Source organism: Rhinolophus ferrumequinum, chromosome 12 (genome assembly GCF_004115265.2).
Source record: "Rhinolophus ferrumequinum isolate MPI-CBG mRhiFer1 chromosome 12, mRhiFer1_v1.p, whole genome shotgun sequence".
In the NCBI taxonomy this organism is placed as follows: Eukaryota; Metazoa; Chordata; class Mammalia; order Chiroptera; family Rhinolophidae; genus Rhinolophus; species Rhinolophus ferrumequinum.
This window is the reverse complement of record NC_046295.1, coordinates 53,949,334-53,964,528: the sequence shown is the minus strand read 5'-3', so window position 1 is coordinate 53,964,528 and position 15,195 is coordinate 53,949,334. Positions and strand designations below refer to the sequence as shown.

The 15,195-nt window shown below is 46.3% G+C and overlaps 1 protein-coding gene across 4 annotated transcripts in view; it reads right to left on the bottom strand.

Moving 5' to 3' along the window:
• Positions 1–15,195, bottom strand: part of CCDC180 (coiled-coil domain containing 180) — a 49,864-nt gene that overhangs the window by 11,611 nt on the left and 23,058 nt on the right. For 2 of the 4 annotated variants that reach the window (XM_033122116.1, XM_033122118.1), the window contains exons 18-29: positions 14,770–14,999; positions 11,605–11,780; positions 9,818–9,998; positions 9,429–9,575; positions 8,014–8,158; positions 7,722–7,838; positions 6,662–6,760; positions 5,002–5,094; positions 3,427–3,599; positions 3,069–3,124; positions 2,875–2,950; positions 1,062–1,139 (exon numbers count right to left, since the gene is read on the bottom strand). In XM_033122116.1, the coding sequence (XP_032978007.1) occupies positions 1,062–1,139; positions 2,875–2,950; positions 3,069–3,124; positions 3,427–3,599; positions 5,002–5,094; positions 6,662–6,760; positions 7,722–7,838; positions 8,014–8,158; positions 9,429–9,575; positions 9,818–9,998; positions 11,605–11,780; positions 14,770–14,999 (1,571 nt within the window). Of the gene's footprint in view, positions 1–1,061; positions 1,140–2,874; positions 2,951–3,068; positions 3,125–3,426; positions 3,600–5,001; positions 5,095–6,661; positions 6,761–7,721; positions 7,839–8,013; positions 8,159–9,428; positions 9,576–9,817; positions 9,999–11,604; positions 11,781–14,769; positions 15,000–15,195 lie in introns of those variants that run through there. The other 2 variants (XM_033122117.1, XR_004424584.1) reach the window with 2 other exon arrangements.

Sequence of the window (15,195 nt, the reverse complement as noted above, 5' to 3'; positions counted from 1 at the left end):
CCCTTTTTCAGAGATTTAATAAATGCTCAATTTATTTATTTTCTGTTTCGCCTATGATTTGTCTTTTTAATCACTAAAAAGCTGTGGTACCTCCAATGCCACGGATGTCATCCATACCACTCTGCCATTCAAAAGAGTGATCTATTGATACACGTGACAACTTGGGTGGATCTCAGTGGCCTTATGTTGAGTGCAAAAAGCCACCCCGGAAAGCTCATATACTGCATGAGAACATTTATATGACATTCCTGAAGTGGCAAAATTATAGGGGTGGAAAACAGATTAGTGGTTGCTCAGGTCTAGGGATGGTGAGGGCGGGGCGGGGTGGCTGTAAGGAATAGCAGGAGGAGAGCTTGGGGGTGATGAAACAGTTCTGTTTCTAGATTGTGTGATGGTTACATAAATCTACACATGGGATAAAACAACAGAACTACGCAAAACTGAGAGCGAGTCAGGTTTGAACGATATGGAATGTCTTTGGGTGTGTCAGGCAAGGGAGTGTCTACCTGCTGATTTGGACATGACTTCTGGACTGCCTGCTGTAAACGCCACCCTTCTTTGCACGTTCACAAAACCCTGGCGATGGGACCGTTGGGGCAAAAAGACCAATGAGTACGGGGTGCTGTCCCTGATTATGGGGAGGAGGACTGGTTGTAGACCTGCACTTTCAGTTTTCTGAAGTTGAAATTTTCCTTTGTTTGAAATGTAGCCATATTAAGTGGAACAGATTTTGTTTTAGTCACTGAAATTAAAATAAAAGAGGAATGGGGGAGGGAGAAGCATTTAAAAAAAGACACAAAAACCAAACCTCAAAGGGGTATGGTGCTCTGCTACCACAAAACGCTTAGTTTTTGAACATGTGAAATTTTGGTGAAAATTCTCACCAAATTCAGGTGAAATGGGCTGAGACAAACTGACCTTGACCCTTACCTGTCCCTTCACTGACCCCTCCTGCTCTGCCCCCTACCTCTTATTTTTCCCTCAACTGAGTCAGGTTTAGCTGCCCCCAGATAGAGACAAGAGGTGAAAATGGAGGTAAAGGAAAAGGTGTTGTCACTTACTCAGCCTGAGGAGGTGGCCTGTCCCCAAGCACCTGGTACTTTCTGTCCATTCGGTTGGGCTTGGTGTATCGTGAGGTACTGTGGGACAAAGGTGGGTCAGTGCTCTGAAGGCTGAGGACAGGTACAGGCAGATCTGAGCCTGCGGGAACCCCCCACTCCCCCTTCCCTGGGTTGCTAGAGATGCTGGGCCAGGTCGTGGGGTCACCTGATATCCATGTCTGGGGCCGAATCCTTCAAGATGCCCCTATATTCCTCGGCAGCTCCGGAGACAACCATGCTATGGAGATGGAGCCCTTACCACTAAAACCCACCCGAGCTCACTGACAGGGGGCAAGGGGTAGAGGCGCTCGATCCCAGAAACTTGAATCCTTGCTTCTCTGTGGGGAGGCCCCAAAGAAAAATAGGTTGAGCCACATATAGGGCTGCCAGATTTTCAAATGAAAATACAATACTCCCAGTTAAACTTGAATTTCATACGAGCAACGAGGAATTTTTAGTATGTCTCATGCAGTATTTGGGACATACTTATACTAAAAATAGTATGTGTCATGTATCTGAAACTCACATCTAACTGGGCGTCCTGAATTTTCACCTGGCAGCGCTAGCAACATAGATTTCATACTGAATATACAAATGGACGAGGGCTGGACCACATATACATAGAGGTCTGCCGCACAACCTGGAGCCACCTGCCTGAGAAACCAACTCCTTATTACGAATAACAAGTCGGGAGGCCAGCGTGCTATACGTCAGACTTGTGGGAAGTCAGATGGTTGTCCTAGTGACAATCCACAAAGCCAAACAATAACTCCTGTAACATTCGGCCCCACATAACCAAGAATTCATTAATAACTGACGACTTCCCCAAATGTTGTGCCTGCTTCCAACTTAGGACCCACCAGAGAAAGCCAAATATGTTCACCTAACCAGTCACATAGGACACCCTGCTGCTGGCCTGCCTGCAGCTCCCCTGTGCCAATGGCCTCCAATCAGGCACCCCTGAATCTCCCCCTTTTCTTCATTACACAGCTTTCCCACTCCTCTGCCCGCCTTTGAGTCTCCGCTAAAATGCAAGTGATGCGGCTGACTCCCTTGCTGCAGCAAGCTCTGATAAGTAGCCTTTGCTTTTCTCGTTTGGTTGGTCTTCATTTGTTTCCACTTTGCAGGTGGCATGCATGTTCAAAAAGACCTTCTGTGGGTATGCAAAGCAGGAGTTTCCTCACTGCCACTTCCTCAAAACCAGGAATTAAACCACATCAACAAGGGCTCACAGAAGACCCAGAAAGTTGGCTCAGCCACGTGGCTTCTATTATCCACCTTCTGGCATATCCATGTTGGGGATCAGCCAGGGCCCACACTCACTAAGCCGTGAGTCTAACGACTCCGACGGGGCGCAGTGGGCAGAGCGCATGGCCAGGATGCAGAAGCCCAGACTCCTCCAATGGCTCCACATTGTCACTGAAGGAAAGCCACCTCCAGTGTCCCTCATTCTGACAGGGACGATGTCTGTGGGAAGGTAGCAGGGCTTAGATCCACCTGCCATCACCATGGAAAACCCATGAACTCCCAGACAGGGTCCCCAAATAGGAGGTCTGTGTGAGCCGAGTGACTCAGCAAGAATGAATAGGTATCACCAAAGCCAGCATCAGAGCTGGCCCCTCACTGGGTCCCTTGGATTCTCAGAGCTGTGAGCACAGGCAACACATTCTGAGGCTAGATTCTGGTAAAGTAACAGGGTGGTCTCTGGCCTCCGTCTAGGGAGACGGGGTAGGGGTCAGGGGAGGGCAGGTCCTGGGCAGCCCGGCAGCCCTACCTCCCTGCTGAGATGGCACTGTTACTGGACAAGGCTTTCCTGGAGTGTTCTCCCCGGTTCCGGTGTCGCTTCAAGCCTTCACATGACAATTGCCCAGGACAAGAGCAGAGGACCCAAGGTGAGGATGGGTCAGGTAGCAACACTGGCTTCCTCACCACCGGTACCCTGAGTCCCACAGGCCTGCTTGTCTCTACCTGTCTGACATTGACCTTTGTAACATGGGGGCACGGAGCATTTTGAGTCCTGAAGTCTGAAACCAAAGAAAAGGGTGTGAGCATTGTTCCCGGGGACCATGAGGACAGCTCAGGCCAAGCCCTGGGCACCACCCCAGTTAGCACACGACACCACGTGACTCCATCCTGCCATGAGTCCATTTCAGAGAACGAAACTGAGGCTCTGAGAAAAGTCCCTTGCTCAAGGTCACAGGCTTTCAGGGGTGGGCTCACACGGGAACCCAGGGTATGGGACCCCAAAGCCGGTCCCCGAAGGCTCAGGGTGTAGGCTGTGGTGTCGGCGCCCCACCGCCACCCCGTGCACCCCAGCGCCACTCACTGCAGGATCTTCTTGACCACTCCTACCGCCGGGTCTTCAATCATGGGCTTCCCCATGCGACTGGGCTGGGCGAAGGACTCAGGGGTGACCATATCCACCTTGGCTTCCTCTTCAAGGGCTTCTGAAGACACCAGGATGTCACTCTCCACCCCCAGCTCAGTCAAGATGCTGTCCTGAAGGCCAGAGAGAAGGGCCCACGTGTGTGGCTCCAGCCTCGGTGCCAGGGAGGCAGGCAGGCTGGGCTCACATTCCAGGGCCACCTTGCCCAGGTGCTGCAGCGGGAGGCTAGCTGCCTGACCTCTCTGAGCCTCTGTTTTCCCTTCTATAAAACAGTCACGGCCATATCTTTTTTAGGGGGCTACTCATTCATACATGCATGCGAACCTTCAAAAATGTTTCCCGAGTTCCTGCTCTCGGCATGGCTCTGCTTAGGTCCTGGGACATGGGGTAAAGAGGCCACAACATGTGACCCTTTACCTTATGGATCTTATAGTCTAGTCAGAGAGACAGACATTTCATATGTACTTCTGCAAATAAATGTTTGGTTAAAATTGGGACCAGTGCTGTGAAGAAAAAGTTCTAGTATCTTCCATGAGACGGAGGGTCACAGACCTATAAAGCCGGCCTATGGATGTGCCCGGGCCATGCTTCTGACCAACGGACAAGTGAATGAATGAATGCGTGGATGAGGGAGTGGCCAACGCCCCCTCGAGTTGGACCTTTGAGAAAGGTTTGTAGGGGTGGCCCACGAGGAGCGCTTCGTGAAGCTGTTCCCTCTTTTATTCCGAGTCTCATCTCAGTGGTAGCCTGTGAAAGGGAAGGATCCGGCTGGACTCCTGTCCCATTGTGTCAGGCGCAGGACTGCTGGTGCGATGGAGGCTTAGTGTTGCTGGCCTGGTGAAGAGCCTCCCGTAGCAGGAAGGGCTGGTTCAAAACATGGCAGTGAGAGACAGGGCCTGAGCCTGGCCGGAGTAGAACTTGAGGGGTACCCATTTATGCCACCATTGGTTCTGATACCCTTCCATCCCAGTCCACCGCCTGAAGTTGGTGGAGAGCCTCTGGTGTTCAAAGCCTGGTGGGAGGGTCAAAGCCTGGGGCGCCCCGTCTAGGGGAGATAGTCCCTAAACTGGAGCCCTCACTGCATGGTCTGTGGTCTCACGGGGAAGTGGGAGGTATCACTGGGGCCAGGAGACCCAGGCCAGACCAGGGACAAGAGAAGGCCTGGGGTGACAGGACATTTTGGGAGGAGGAAGCAGAGAGATGGAGAGGCCGTGGAGGGTGGGCTGCAGAGACTGTTGTGTAGGTCTGAGTGAAGGGTCTGGATTTCACCCAGAGGGCAGGAGAGGGGCGTGGTCAGACTGGCCTTTCCTAGTGTTTGTTCTGGCTGCAGTTCAGGAGATGGACCATGGGGGCGGGGGCAGGGAGTGAGAAGATTAGGGCGGCCAGGCGATCATGAGACCAGGGGACTTGGATGAGCCCTGCAGGTCTCCTAGGAGCCCAGACCCAACAGCTCACCTACCACTTCCCACCACCCCATTAGTTCCTTACAGTAAAAACCGTTTGAGTCACAGTTACCCTGTCCAGCCTGCAGTTGAGGTACTGAATCCTCTGGCTCAGTTTTTCTTTCCAAGTTCGGACGAAGCCAAGGAGGTCTTCTGCTGTCACTGTCTATTGAGAACACGGAAGAAGAAAGCCACAGGAAGCAGGCCGCAGGAGGGCAGGCTGATTCCATCTAAACCTCAGGAATGGGGGCTGGCTGGTTTGATGGACGCTCCTCACTTGCAGGGCGGGCCCTGGGGGAGTGGGGAACGCTGGGCCGACTCTCAGGCTCCTGCACTGAGACAGCAGGTCCTTCACTTGATGGGGCATCAGGAGTTCTAATCCTGGTTCTACAGGTTTGTCCTGTGCAAATGGTTTAAACTTGCTAGATTCAGTCTCCCCATCCGTGTGATGGGAACAGAGAATGCTCCCTAGGATTTCTTCCAGCCCAAGATGGCGACAGTGTGCAGGAGTAAAATGACCATAGCTTTTCTAGTGGGGGAATCTGGCCAGGTCCGTGACTATGTCAAATACACACCACCCTGGAGCAGCAATCCCACTGGCCATGGCCCACAAGTGCGCAGGGTAGTACCGTGAAGATATTCCCTTCACCACACCTCCCACACATTACTCGGCAACCCTCACACTCCTTCTCGAATGGCTCACTGGCCTAATGGATGACCCAGGCCTGGGATGGCCTTCCTTCCCAGTGCACTCTGAGTCCTGCCCTTGCCCAGCTACTCAGCTCTGGAGCTGGAACATGTCCCTGCTGGCACCTTGTCCAGGCCACTAGTCTCTCTGTCTCAGTCTCGGCACCCTGCATCTCTCCCACCTACCTGCATGCCTTTTAGCAGCCAGAGACCCTCCTCAATGTGGCACTGAGCACTCAGCTCTGGCCACTTTGTCCCTGGTCCCCACCGCCTTCACCATGCAGCAGATGCCTCACTCCCGTGTCCTGATCACTGCTCTGCAGAAGCATCCAACCAGCGTCCTCCATCAACACAGGATTACCTGTCCATCCAAGTTCATGCTCCCCCCACCTGGCCAGGAGGCTGTGCCACCCCCCTACCGCACCCCCACCCTGCCCAGCACTCTGACAGCACCAGGAATGGGCAGAAAGGGAAGACAGGAAGCAAGGAAATGTGGGAGAACAAATGTCTCTGCCCTGGAGAGGCAGAGCGATCCCTAACCGGTCTGTTGAAGGGGTCACCGCTGATTAACCAGTTTTCCCTGCTCTCCAAAGGAAGTGTAGAAACATCTGCACAAAAATACAGAGGTCATAGGGGCTCTGCAGGGAATGAGAACCACACGAGGGATGTGTGTTCTCCACTCTGTGCTTTGTGGGTGTTGGAACTTTTTTCAAGAAGCACATGTTACTACGCAAGAAAAAGCAGTAAAGATAGAAAAATAAATGTTCTCTCGCTGCTAATAACAATAAAACCTGAACTCACTCACTGAAGTGGAAAAGAAAAGAAGCTCTCTCTGGACTAGAGCTGCCTGCCTGGGAGGTGCTGGGGGAGGTGGCTGGTTTCTCTTCTCTTCTTTAATTCCATTGAATAAAACGGGTTAAGTAGGAAGGCTCAGTGGCCCCTCTGCTGCTGGAGAAATCTTGACCACAGACATGTCTATTCCCAGTTTATGATTCCAGCATCATGCATCGTTACTATTCATAGCTTAGCAATTATTGAGCACTTACCTTTCTATCCCCCCTTGAGTTTCGACACATTTCTACCTTGCTTTTAAGCTGTTCCAGAGAAGAATTTAATTCATCTGTTTGCGAATTGGATTTTGCCACCTAGAAAAACCAGAGGTTCTGAGATTTGTTTTTAGAATTCCTTATTTTGACCAGGAAAATGTTCAACAAAACATATTATCTGAGAGAGAGATTAAGTACTAGAAAAATGAAATGCACAATCTTATCAAAAACTTAACGCAAATTTGAAAGTTTTTGTTTTTTCTTTACTGTCAAATAGATGAAAAATTTTTAAAGTTTTAAAATAAAATTGGTGACCCACAGTCCTGGTTGAGGGCGTAGATATGTTATTAGGAATTTATCCATTTCTTAAAGGTTATCCAATTTGTTGGCATGTAATTGGTCACAATAGTCTCGTGATTCTTTGTGTTTCTGTGGGGTCACTTGCAATGTCTTCTCTTTCACTTCTATTTATTTGACTCTTGTCTCTTTTTGTTTTTAGTTAGTCTAGCAAAAGTTTTGCCAATTTTGTTTATCTTCAGAAAACCAGCTTCTAGCGTCATTGATCTTTTCTACTGTTTTTCTGGACTCTATTTCATTTATTTCTGATCTGACCTTTATTTCCTTCATTCTGCTAACTTTAGGTTTAGTTTGTTCTTCTTTTCTAATTCCTTGAGGTGTGTAGCTAGGTTTATTTGAGATCTTTGACCTGGATTCATATTTTGGCTCCATCATTTAAGAGCTCTGTGTTCTTGACTAAGTCACTTAATTACTCTCTGCCTTGGTTTCTTTATCTCTAAAATGGGGGTTAAAAACAGTACTTGCCTCATACAATCCTTCTGAGGACTAACATAGCTAATCAGAATAAGTCAGTTAGTAGGATGCATGGTGCATAAGAACTCAATGAAAGTTAGAGGCTATTATGATTTAAGCTTTGTCTTCCTGGCTGGAGTGCAAGTACCCTGGGGCAGAGACCACACCAGTAACCCCAGCACCTGGAACAGTGCTGGTGTGCAGGTGTGTGTGATAAACACCCACCAGATGAAGAATGAATCTGTCCTACCTCACACTTGATGTTCACTTGTAGATTTGTCAGCACCCGTTGGATTTTCTCTATGAAAATAAGGTCCACAGACAAGTTATGGAATTTACTTTCAAACTTGTTGATGACATCATTGGCCTGTAAAGAAATATAGAAAGTAAAGGAGGGGGGCTTAACTGGGAACTTTTGGGATTTAGAAGCAGAGGGGTACAGGCTCAATTAATGGTTGGAAAGGGGGCTTGTCTGGCCCCTTTGACCTTGTAACCAGGTGTCCTGAGAGTCTGGCTGGAGGTCAGGGGTGGGGCTCACCCACCTGGTCCAGGTACTCGCTCTCCATCTTCTCCATGTTGATCATGATTAAGTTTTCAACAAACTCTATCCGGGTAGCTTCCTTCTCCAATCGATGACACAGTGAGTCAATTTCTTCCAAAGAAAAGTTGCCTCCCTCTGAAAATAATCTGAAGATAATTTGGGAGAAATAAAAGCCACTGATCAGACCTGAAATGTTCCACCCATCCCAAATACTGAGGTTGACAAGGCTTTAGATTAAAAGTACAAGGTCAAGAAAAATGAATGCAGGTAGCTCAAGGACAGAAGCAGGAAAACAACCCAAATGTCCACTGAGGGATGAATGGATTAAAAAAAAAAAAGTCATATTTATGCACAATGAACTCGTATTCAGCATTAAGAAGGAATAAAACTCTGACACATGCTACAATATGGATGAGGATTGAAGACTTTATGCTGAGTGAAATCAGCCAGACACAAAAAAGGACAAATGTATGATTTCACTTATAATGAGGCACCTAGAGTAGTCAAATTCACAGAGGCAGAAAGTAGAATGGTGGTTGCCACAAGCTGGGGGAGAGGAGAATGAGAGTTAGTGTTTAATGGATTCAGTTTCAGTTTGTGAAGATGAAAAAGTTCTGGAGATGGATGGTGGTGATGGTAGCATAACAATGTGAATGTACTTACTGCCACTGAACTGTACACCTGAAAATGGTTAAAATGGACAATTTTATGTTATGCATATTTTGCCACAAAAAAAATTTGAAAACACTTATTCATAAAGATATGTATATCTTTATACATACCCCTATGTTCATTGTCACATTATTCACAGTGGCCAAGACATGGAAACAACTTAAATGTCTTTTGATGGATGATTGGATAAAGATGTGGTACATATACATTAGATTGGTGCAAAAGTAATTGCGGTTTTTACAATTATTTTTAACCTTTTAAACTGCAATTACTTCTGCACCAACCTAATACAATGGAATAACACTCAGCCATAAAAAATGATGAAATAGTGCCATTTGCGACAACATGGATGGATCTTGAGACTATCATGCTAAGTGAAATAAGTCAGATGAAAAAGGACAAGATCCATGATTTCACTCATGTGGGATATAGAACACAAAGCAACAAACAAACTCACAGACACAGACAACAATGCGGTGGTTACCAGAGGGGACGGGGGGGTGGAAGGAGGATGAAGAAGGTAAAGGAGGTCAAATATATGGTGGCGGAAGGAGACTTTGGATGGTGAGCACACAATGCAATATACAGATGATGTATTATAGAATTGTACACCTGAAACTTATAATAATGTTATTAACCAATGTTACCCCAATAAATTTAATTTTTTAAAAAATTAAGGGGGAAATGACCAACTCTCAAGAGACAAGCCGGTGGCCTGCAGAGGCCCCAGATGCTGCGTCCCACCTGCAGTGCTTGAGAAACTCAACGTTGGTGTAGCGAAGCTTGCCCAGGTTCTCCTCCAAGTACTGGCGGAAGCTGCGCAGGGACAACTGGATGACATCGACGTAGCTAAGCAGCTCCTGGTGCAGTGTGTTACAGAGAGTGACCAGCCTGGGGGACGTGAGAGGAGCAGGGTGGTAACCTGGGCATGGGAGGGCAACCTAGAAGGCTGCTTGAGCTCCACCACCATGCCCACCACTGTGCCCGGCAACCAGAACCACTGTCTATCTTCTCTGAGTAGAAAACGAGGCATTAGAAGGAAGTGCGGGACACGGTGTGGAACCCTCAGTGTGCTGGGTCAGAGGGCCTCCCTCCCCTCACTCTGGCCCGGATGGGGACTCCAGAGCCCTTACTTCTGGCTCCTGGTGGCATTCACGAAGGTATGCTCCATGTCGTAAATCTTGCGGCGGAAGTTTTTACTCCTGGTGTTTTGCTCCTCTTGGAACTGATAGAACAGCAGCCTCTCCTTCTTCAGAGCCTCTGTCACCCCGGCACAATGGCTGTCCAGCCGCTCTTGATGAAGCAAGAGCTCAGCTGCAAAAAGGATGAGGGGAAACGAGGTCCTTTGGGATCCTGAGTCACCTCAGGACATTCCTTTGCTGGACAGACGGCTGCCTCTCCCAGGCCAGCTGCAGAGCAGAGACCGTTCAGGACAATGTCCCTTACCCTGCCCCACTGTCCTCACCAGGGCGTGGCATAGGAATGGACACAGATCTCAAGGAGGCCAGTCTGAGACTGCCCAGTGTCTCTAACTGGAGAGGAGGCTCTGCCCAGCTGTGGGTGGGGAGGTCTCTGCGGATGCAGACATCCTGCCTGCAGTTGAGCAGAACAAAGCCTGGGAGTTAGGGAGTCCCGGGGGAGTGACCCAGGAGCAGATGGGAGGGGAGGTGGGTACTGGGGAGGGCAGGGATCTCGGTAAGAAGGTTTGGGGAGAAAACAACCAGTACGCAAGTGGCCAGTTGGGACATTGTTCCTTTATACCAATGGCTACTCATTTCCAATGAACCTGAATTCCAATGAACTTCCAAGGCGGAGTAAAAAGAACCAGGATTTGGCTTCCAGAGCTCCATCACAGGCCTTGAGAGCTAATGGACAGCCCCAGATCACCCCGTCCGATCTATCCCACTGCTGGGAGTGGTCAAAGTGCTGTGGTCCCCGCTCTGCCAAAAATGAACGGTGTGACTCTAGGATGCTGTTTCTCTGGCCTCAGTTTCCACACTATCCATTGGGCCCCGGGGGCCAGGAAAGGGGAAGGAAACCAGCCTTTAGAAAGCATCTTTATTTATATTGATATTTCATGTACATTTTCCAGACGAAGACAAGGAGGTTCCAAAAGTCAAAAAAGGTCTCCTGAGGCGACAAGCCCTGGGACTCCAGGCCAGGCTGTCTGATTCCACAACCATTTCCCTGCCCCAGGCAGGAGGAGGTTGGGTGAGCTCGTGTGGGGACCCTCTTCAAGCTCTAAAGGTCTATGATGGAGCTTGAAGTACGATGCAAGTGAAAACCTAACAGGGGTCACTGAAGAATTCAACTAAAAGTGTGTCCCTCTATTAATGGAGCTCTCTGCCTAAGAAAGAAATGGCACTTCTTTTTTTTTTTAAGTGTTATAAATTATAAGCTGAAATCAATGGCTACCACTTTTGGCGGCTGTGACATGTATAAGGTATTCATGATTCCTCACTGTATCATTACCAACAACATCCCCTTCTGCAGGGAGGGGAGGGATCAGAGAAGTTAGGTAACCTGCCTAGAGTCACACAGCTACAATGGTTGAGCCTGCCAGCTCTGATTCCTGAGTAACAGGCTTGCTTCTAGAGCATCCGCCATACAGGTGTGCATCCAACAGGTGTGTGAGCACATCCAGGATCCACACGTCTAAAACAGGACCATACTCTTCATGTCATCATCTAATGCCCTCCTTTAAAAAAACAATTTTAAAAAGTCTTGAATGAGGATTCTGAGTACTACCTTCTCTGCCTGCACAGGAGGTGCAAACCCTTGCACATATCTTCCATGGTGCGATGACAACATGATAAATGTTGTGTGGTGCAAACTGGGGCAGCTCATGAATGTGGAGCTGCACTGGCACAGACATCAGGGTGTCTGGGGCAGGGCAGCCTTTCCCAGGCAGGGTCTGTACCTGCCCTGAAGTTGTGGATGTCCTTTTCAATGCGCTGGGCTCTTGGCTGGTGCAGGTGCAGACGCAGCTCCAGTTCTGAATCCAGCTCATCAATCTTAGTGGCCAAAGTGACCCGGGCATTGAGGGCACACTGGTCAAACCACTTCTCTAAGTGCTCAAAAAAGCCAGATCGAAGTCTGAGGGAGAGAAGAGTGGGGGTCATCCCTGATAGTAATCGTTACCAGGGAGAGATCTTTCCATATCGTTACATGAAGTGCTTCCCCCCTCATTCCTTCTTCCTTGTTTTATTTCCCAACTATATTGTATTTTTCTAGTCTGGGTGGACCATCATTCATTAGCGATACCCTTGCTAGAGGAGGACACTGGGTGGTTTCAAACTATTTGTTCTTATAAAAAAGACTGCAATGCATAACCTTGTACATACATCAAGTGTAGAAGCATTTCTATAGGATAAATTCCCTGAACTAGAATTGTCACTTGTATTTGTATATAAATTTGAAATCAGCTTATCAGCTTCCATAAGAAGACATCTGCTGTGATTTTGTTGTTGTTGTTATTATTGCAATGAATCTATAGATAAATTTGGGGAGAACTGACATCTTAAAACATAGCCATAGATGGCTATGTATTGTCAAAGACTAAAATACATGTGTGATTCTTGAAGATATGGCCAAACTGCTTCCATTGCAAGGCAACCTGAACTCCCACCAAGCAATGAATAATAGTTCCTGCTTCTCCATAGCCTCAGAGGGTATTGTCCAGCTTTTGAATTTCACGATTTTGTCATGTTATGACTGAGACTGAGCATATTTTCATGTGTTTTAGACTACTTAATTTGCTTTTCTGCACACTGTCCATTAATATCTTTTGCCCATTTCTCTATTGTGTAGCTGCATTTTTTATTACCAACCTCTTCATACAGGAGTTCATTAGATATTGGGAACATGAGGTCCTTTGACTGTGATGTGAGCTGCAAATATTTTTCCTAGCTTATCACTTCTTCCTTTTTAAAATTTATGTATTGATTAAGATGGCTATGTATTGTTAAGATGTTAGTTCTCCCCAAATTTATCTGTAAATTCAATGCAATAACAACAACAACAAAAAAACCTTGCAGCAGATGCTTTCTTATAGAAACTGATGAGCTGATTTCAAATTTAGATAGAAATACAAATATGGTCAAGGACAGTCAAGACAATCTTGGAGAAGACCAAAGTCAAAGGACTTACACTTTTGAGATATTAAGACTTAGACAATAGTTTAGGGGTTACCAGAGGGAGGGGGGCTCTAGAAGAGGGTAAATGGGGTCAAATATATGGTGATGGAAAGAGAACTGACTCTGGGTAGTGAACACACAATGTGAGATATAGATGACGTATTACAGAACTGTACACCTGAAATCTATGAAACTTTACTAACAACTGTCACCCCAATAAACTTCAATTAAAAAAAAAAAGACTTAGGATAAAGCTACAGTAATCAAGCAAGGTGAGGTAGTGATGCAAGAATAGAAACATAAGGGAACAAAAGCAGGCACAGCAGACCAGTGGGGAGAGGAGAGTTTTCTCAGTCTGGAGTCAACTCGGTATCCATATGGGAAATATGGATAAATTCACACCATAAACAAAAATTAATTCCAGGCGGATTGTACATCTAATCGTGGAAATTCAAAACAATAACATTTGTAGTAGATAACACAGAATATTTTCATGACCTTGGGGCAAATAAAGCTTTCTTAGGTAGGACACAAAGTACACTAACCCTAATGAAAAAATTGATGAATAGGACCTTATTACAAATAAGAATTTCTGTTCATATAAAGATACCTTTAAGAGAGTAAAAAGGCAAGACAGAGAGGGGATGAACATTTGCCATGTTTTTACCTGACAAATCATACCTACCGTGTTTCCCCGAAAATAAGACCTAGCCGGACAATCAGCTCTAATGAGTCTTTTGGAGCAAAAATTAATGTAAGACCCGGTCTTATATCATATTATATTGTATTGTATTATGTTATAAAGACCCAGTTTTATATTATAGTAAAATAAGACTGGGTCTTATATTAATTTTTGCTCCAAAAGACGCCTGAGAGCTGATTGCCCTGCTAGGTCTTATTTTCGGGGAAACACTGGTAGGAGAGGTAACCAATTCATATAAATTAATATGAAAAACGATAGACAATCCACCAAAAAGAAAATGGCAAAAGATTTTACTAGATATTTCACAAAAAGATAACCAAATGGTCAGCAAGTATAAGAAAAGGTGTGCAACATCATTATTCATCAGGAAAATGATAATTAAAACCACAATGAAGCACCACTACACATACACCAGAACGTTGATCTTTTGTGGTGGTTCATTCTATGGGCCATGGAAAGGACAGACAATGGCCTGTGATAGAAGAAGGAGAAAAATGAGGTTCGAATTGAGACATTTTTCAAGGTGAGAAGATGCTGAGGTGATGGAGAAAAGAGTACAAAGTCCTGACTTTATTCCTTCTATTACCTGCCCATGTATAAACATGGGAGGTAGACTAACCAGGTGATCTCTAGCTCGTTAGTCCTAGCTATGACATTGTATAGTCAGAAGGGTAATAGAAATGCTCGCCTAAAGCCAAATTCAAATATCCACTTTTGGTCCAAATTCAAACATGAAGGCCCAGAAACTCGGGAGTAAGGGAGGTAAATTCTTTGGTAGAATTATGGGCCATTTCTACAGTCTTCATTTTACTTTTTTTTTTTTGATTTTCTAATTTTCTGCAATAAATGTGTCATGTAATCAGAGCCAAATACCATACTGATATACTCACACTTATGGTCTATATCTACAAAATTGAAGGAAAAAAGATTATCGAAGGCACACTTAAGATTATCGATGGCTCAGGATCTGGAAACATCTTGCAGAGACAATACTATGTCTTATGTATAAGGCCCAAGCCAACAAGGCATCCTGGGATAGGTGGAGGGGTCACTCCCACAGAGGATATCTGTGACTACGAATAAGTCCTGGACATTTGCTATTTTTAATTCTGTCTCTTATCTCTTCCCTCAGTTACCTACACATTTCCTTTTACTGGCTGAAATTAGTCCAATTTTTGTTATAATACTTCACCTTGTCAATAAAACTCAGGACAAGAAAATGAGAATAAAAGGGTTTTCTACTCACTGTTTCTTAATTTCTAAAACTAGTGTGGAGGGAATTATCACTTGTTCTAGAAACTTGGCACTGGAAGCATCATCAGTGAGAAGGGTAGAAAGGTTGGAATGGGACCTCTTGCACTCTTCCTCTTCTTGTTCCAGGGGTAGGAAGACAAAATAAGTGTTCCCACTGGCGGTTGTGAAGGACTCCATGTCCTCATGGGAGACAGGCCCCAGACTCTCTTCCTGGGCTTCGGACTAAGCAGAAAACGAGATTTTAAACTTGACATCATCAGAAGACCTGGGGATCCCAACCACAGGTTCCTGACATCTGAGGTTGTAAACCCGTGGGCCAAATCTTACCTGTAATTGTTTTTGCCCACATAGTGCTTTTAAAATCAGGAAATTCCACATATAGTCTGGAATTCTGATTTCTCTCAAAAATCAGAAAATC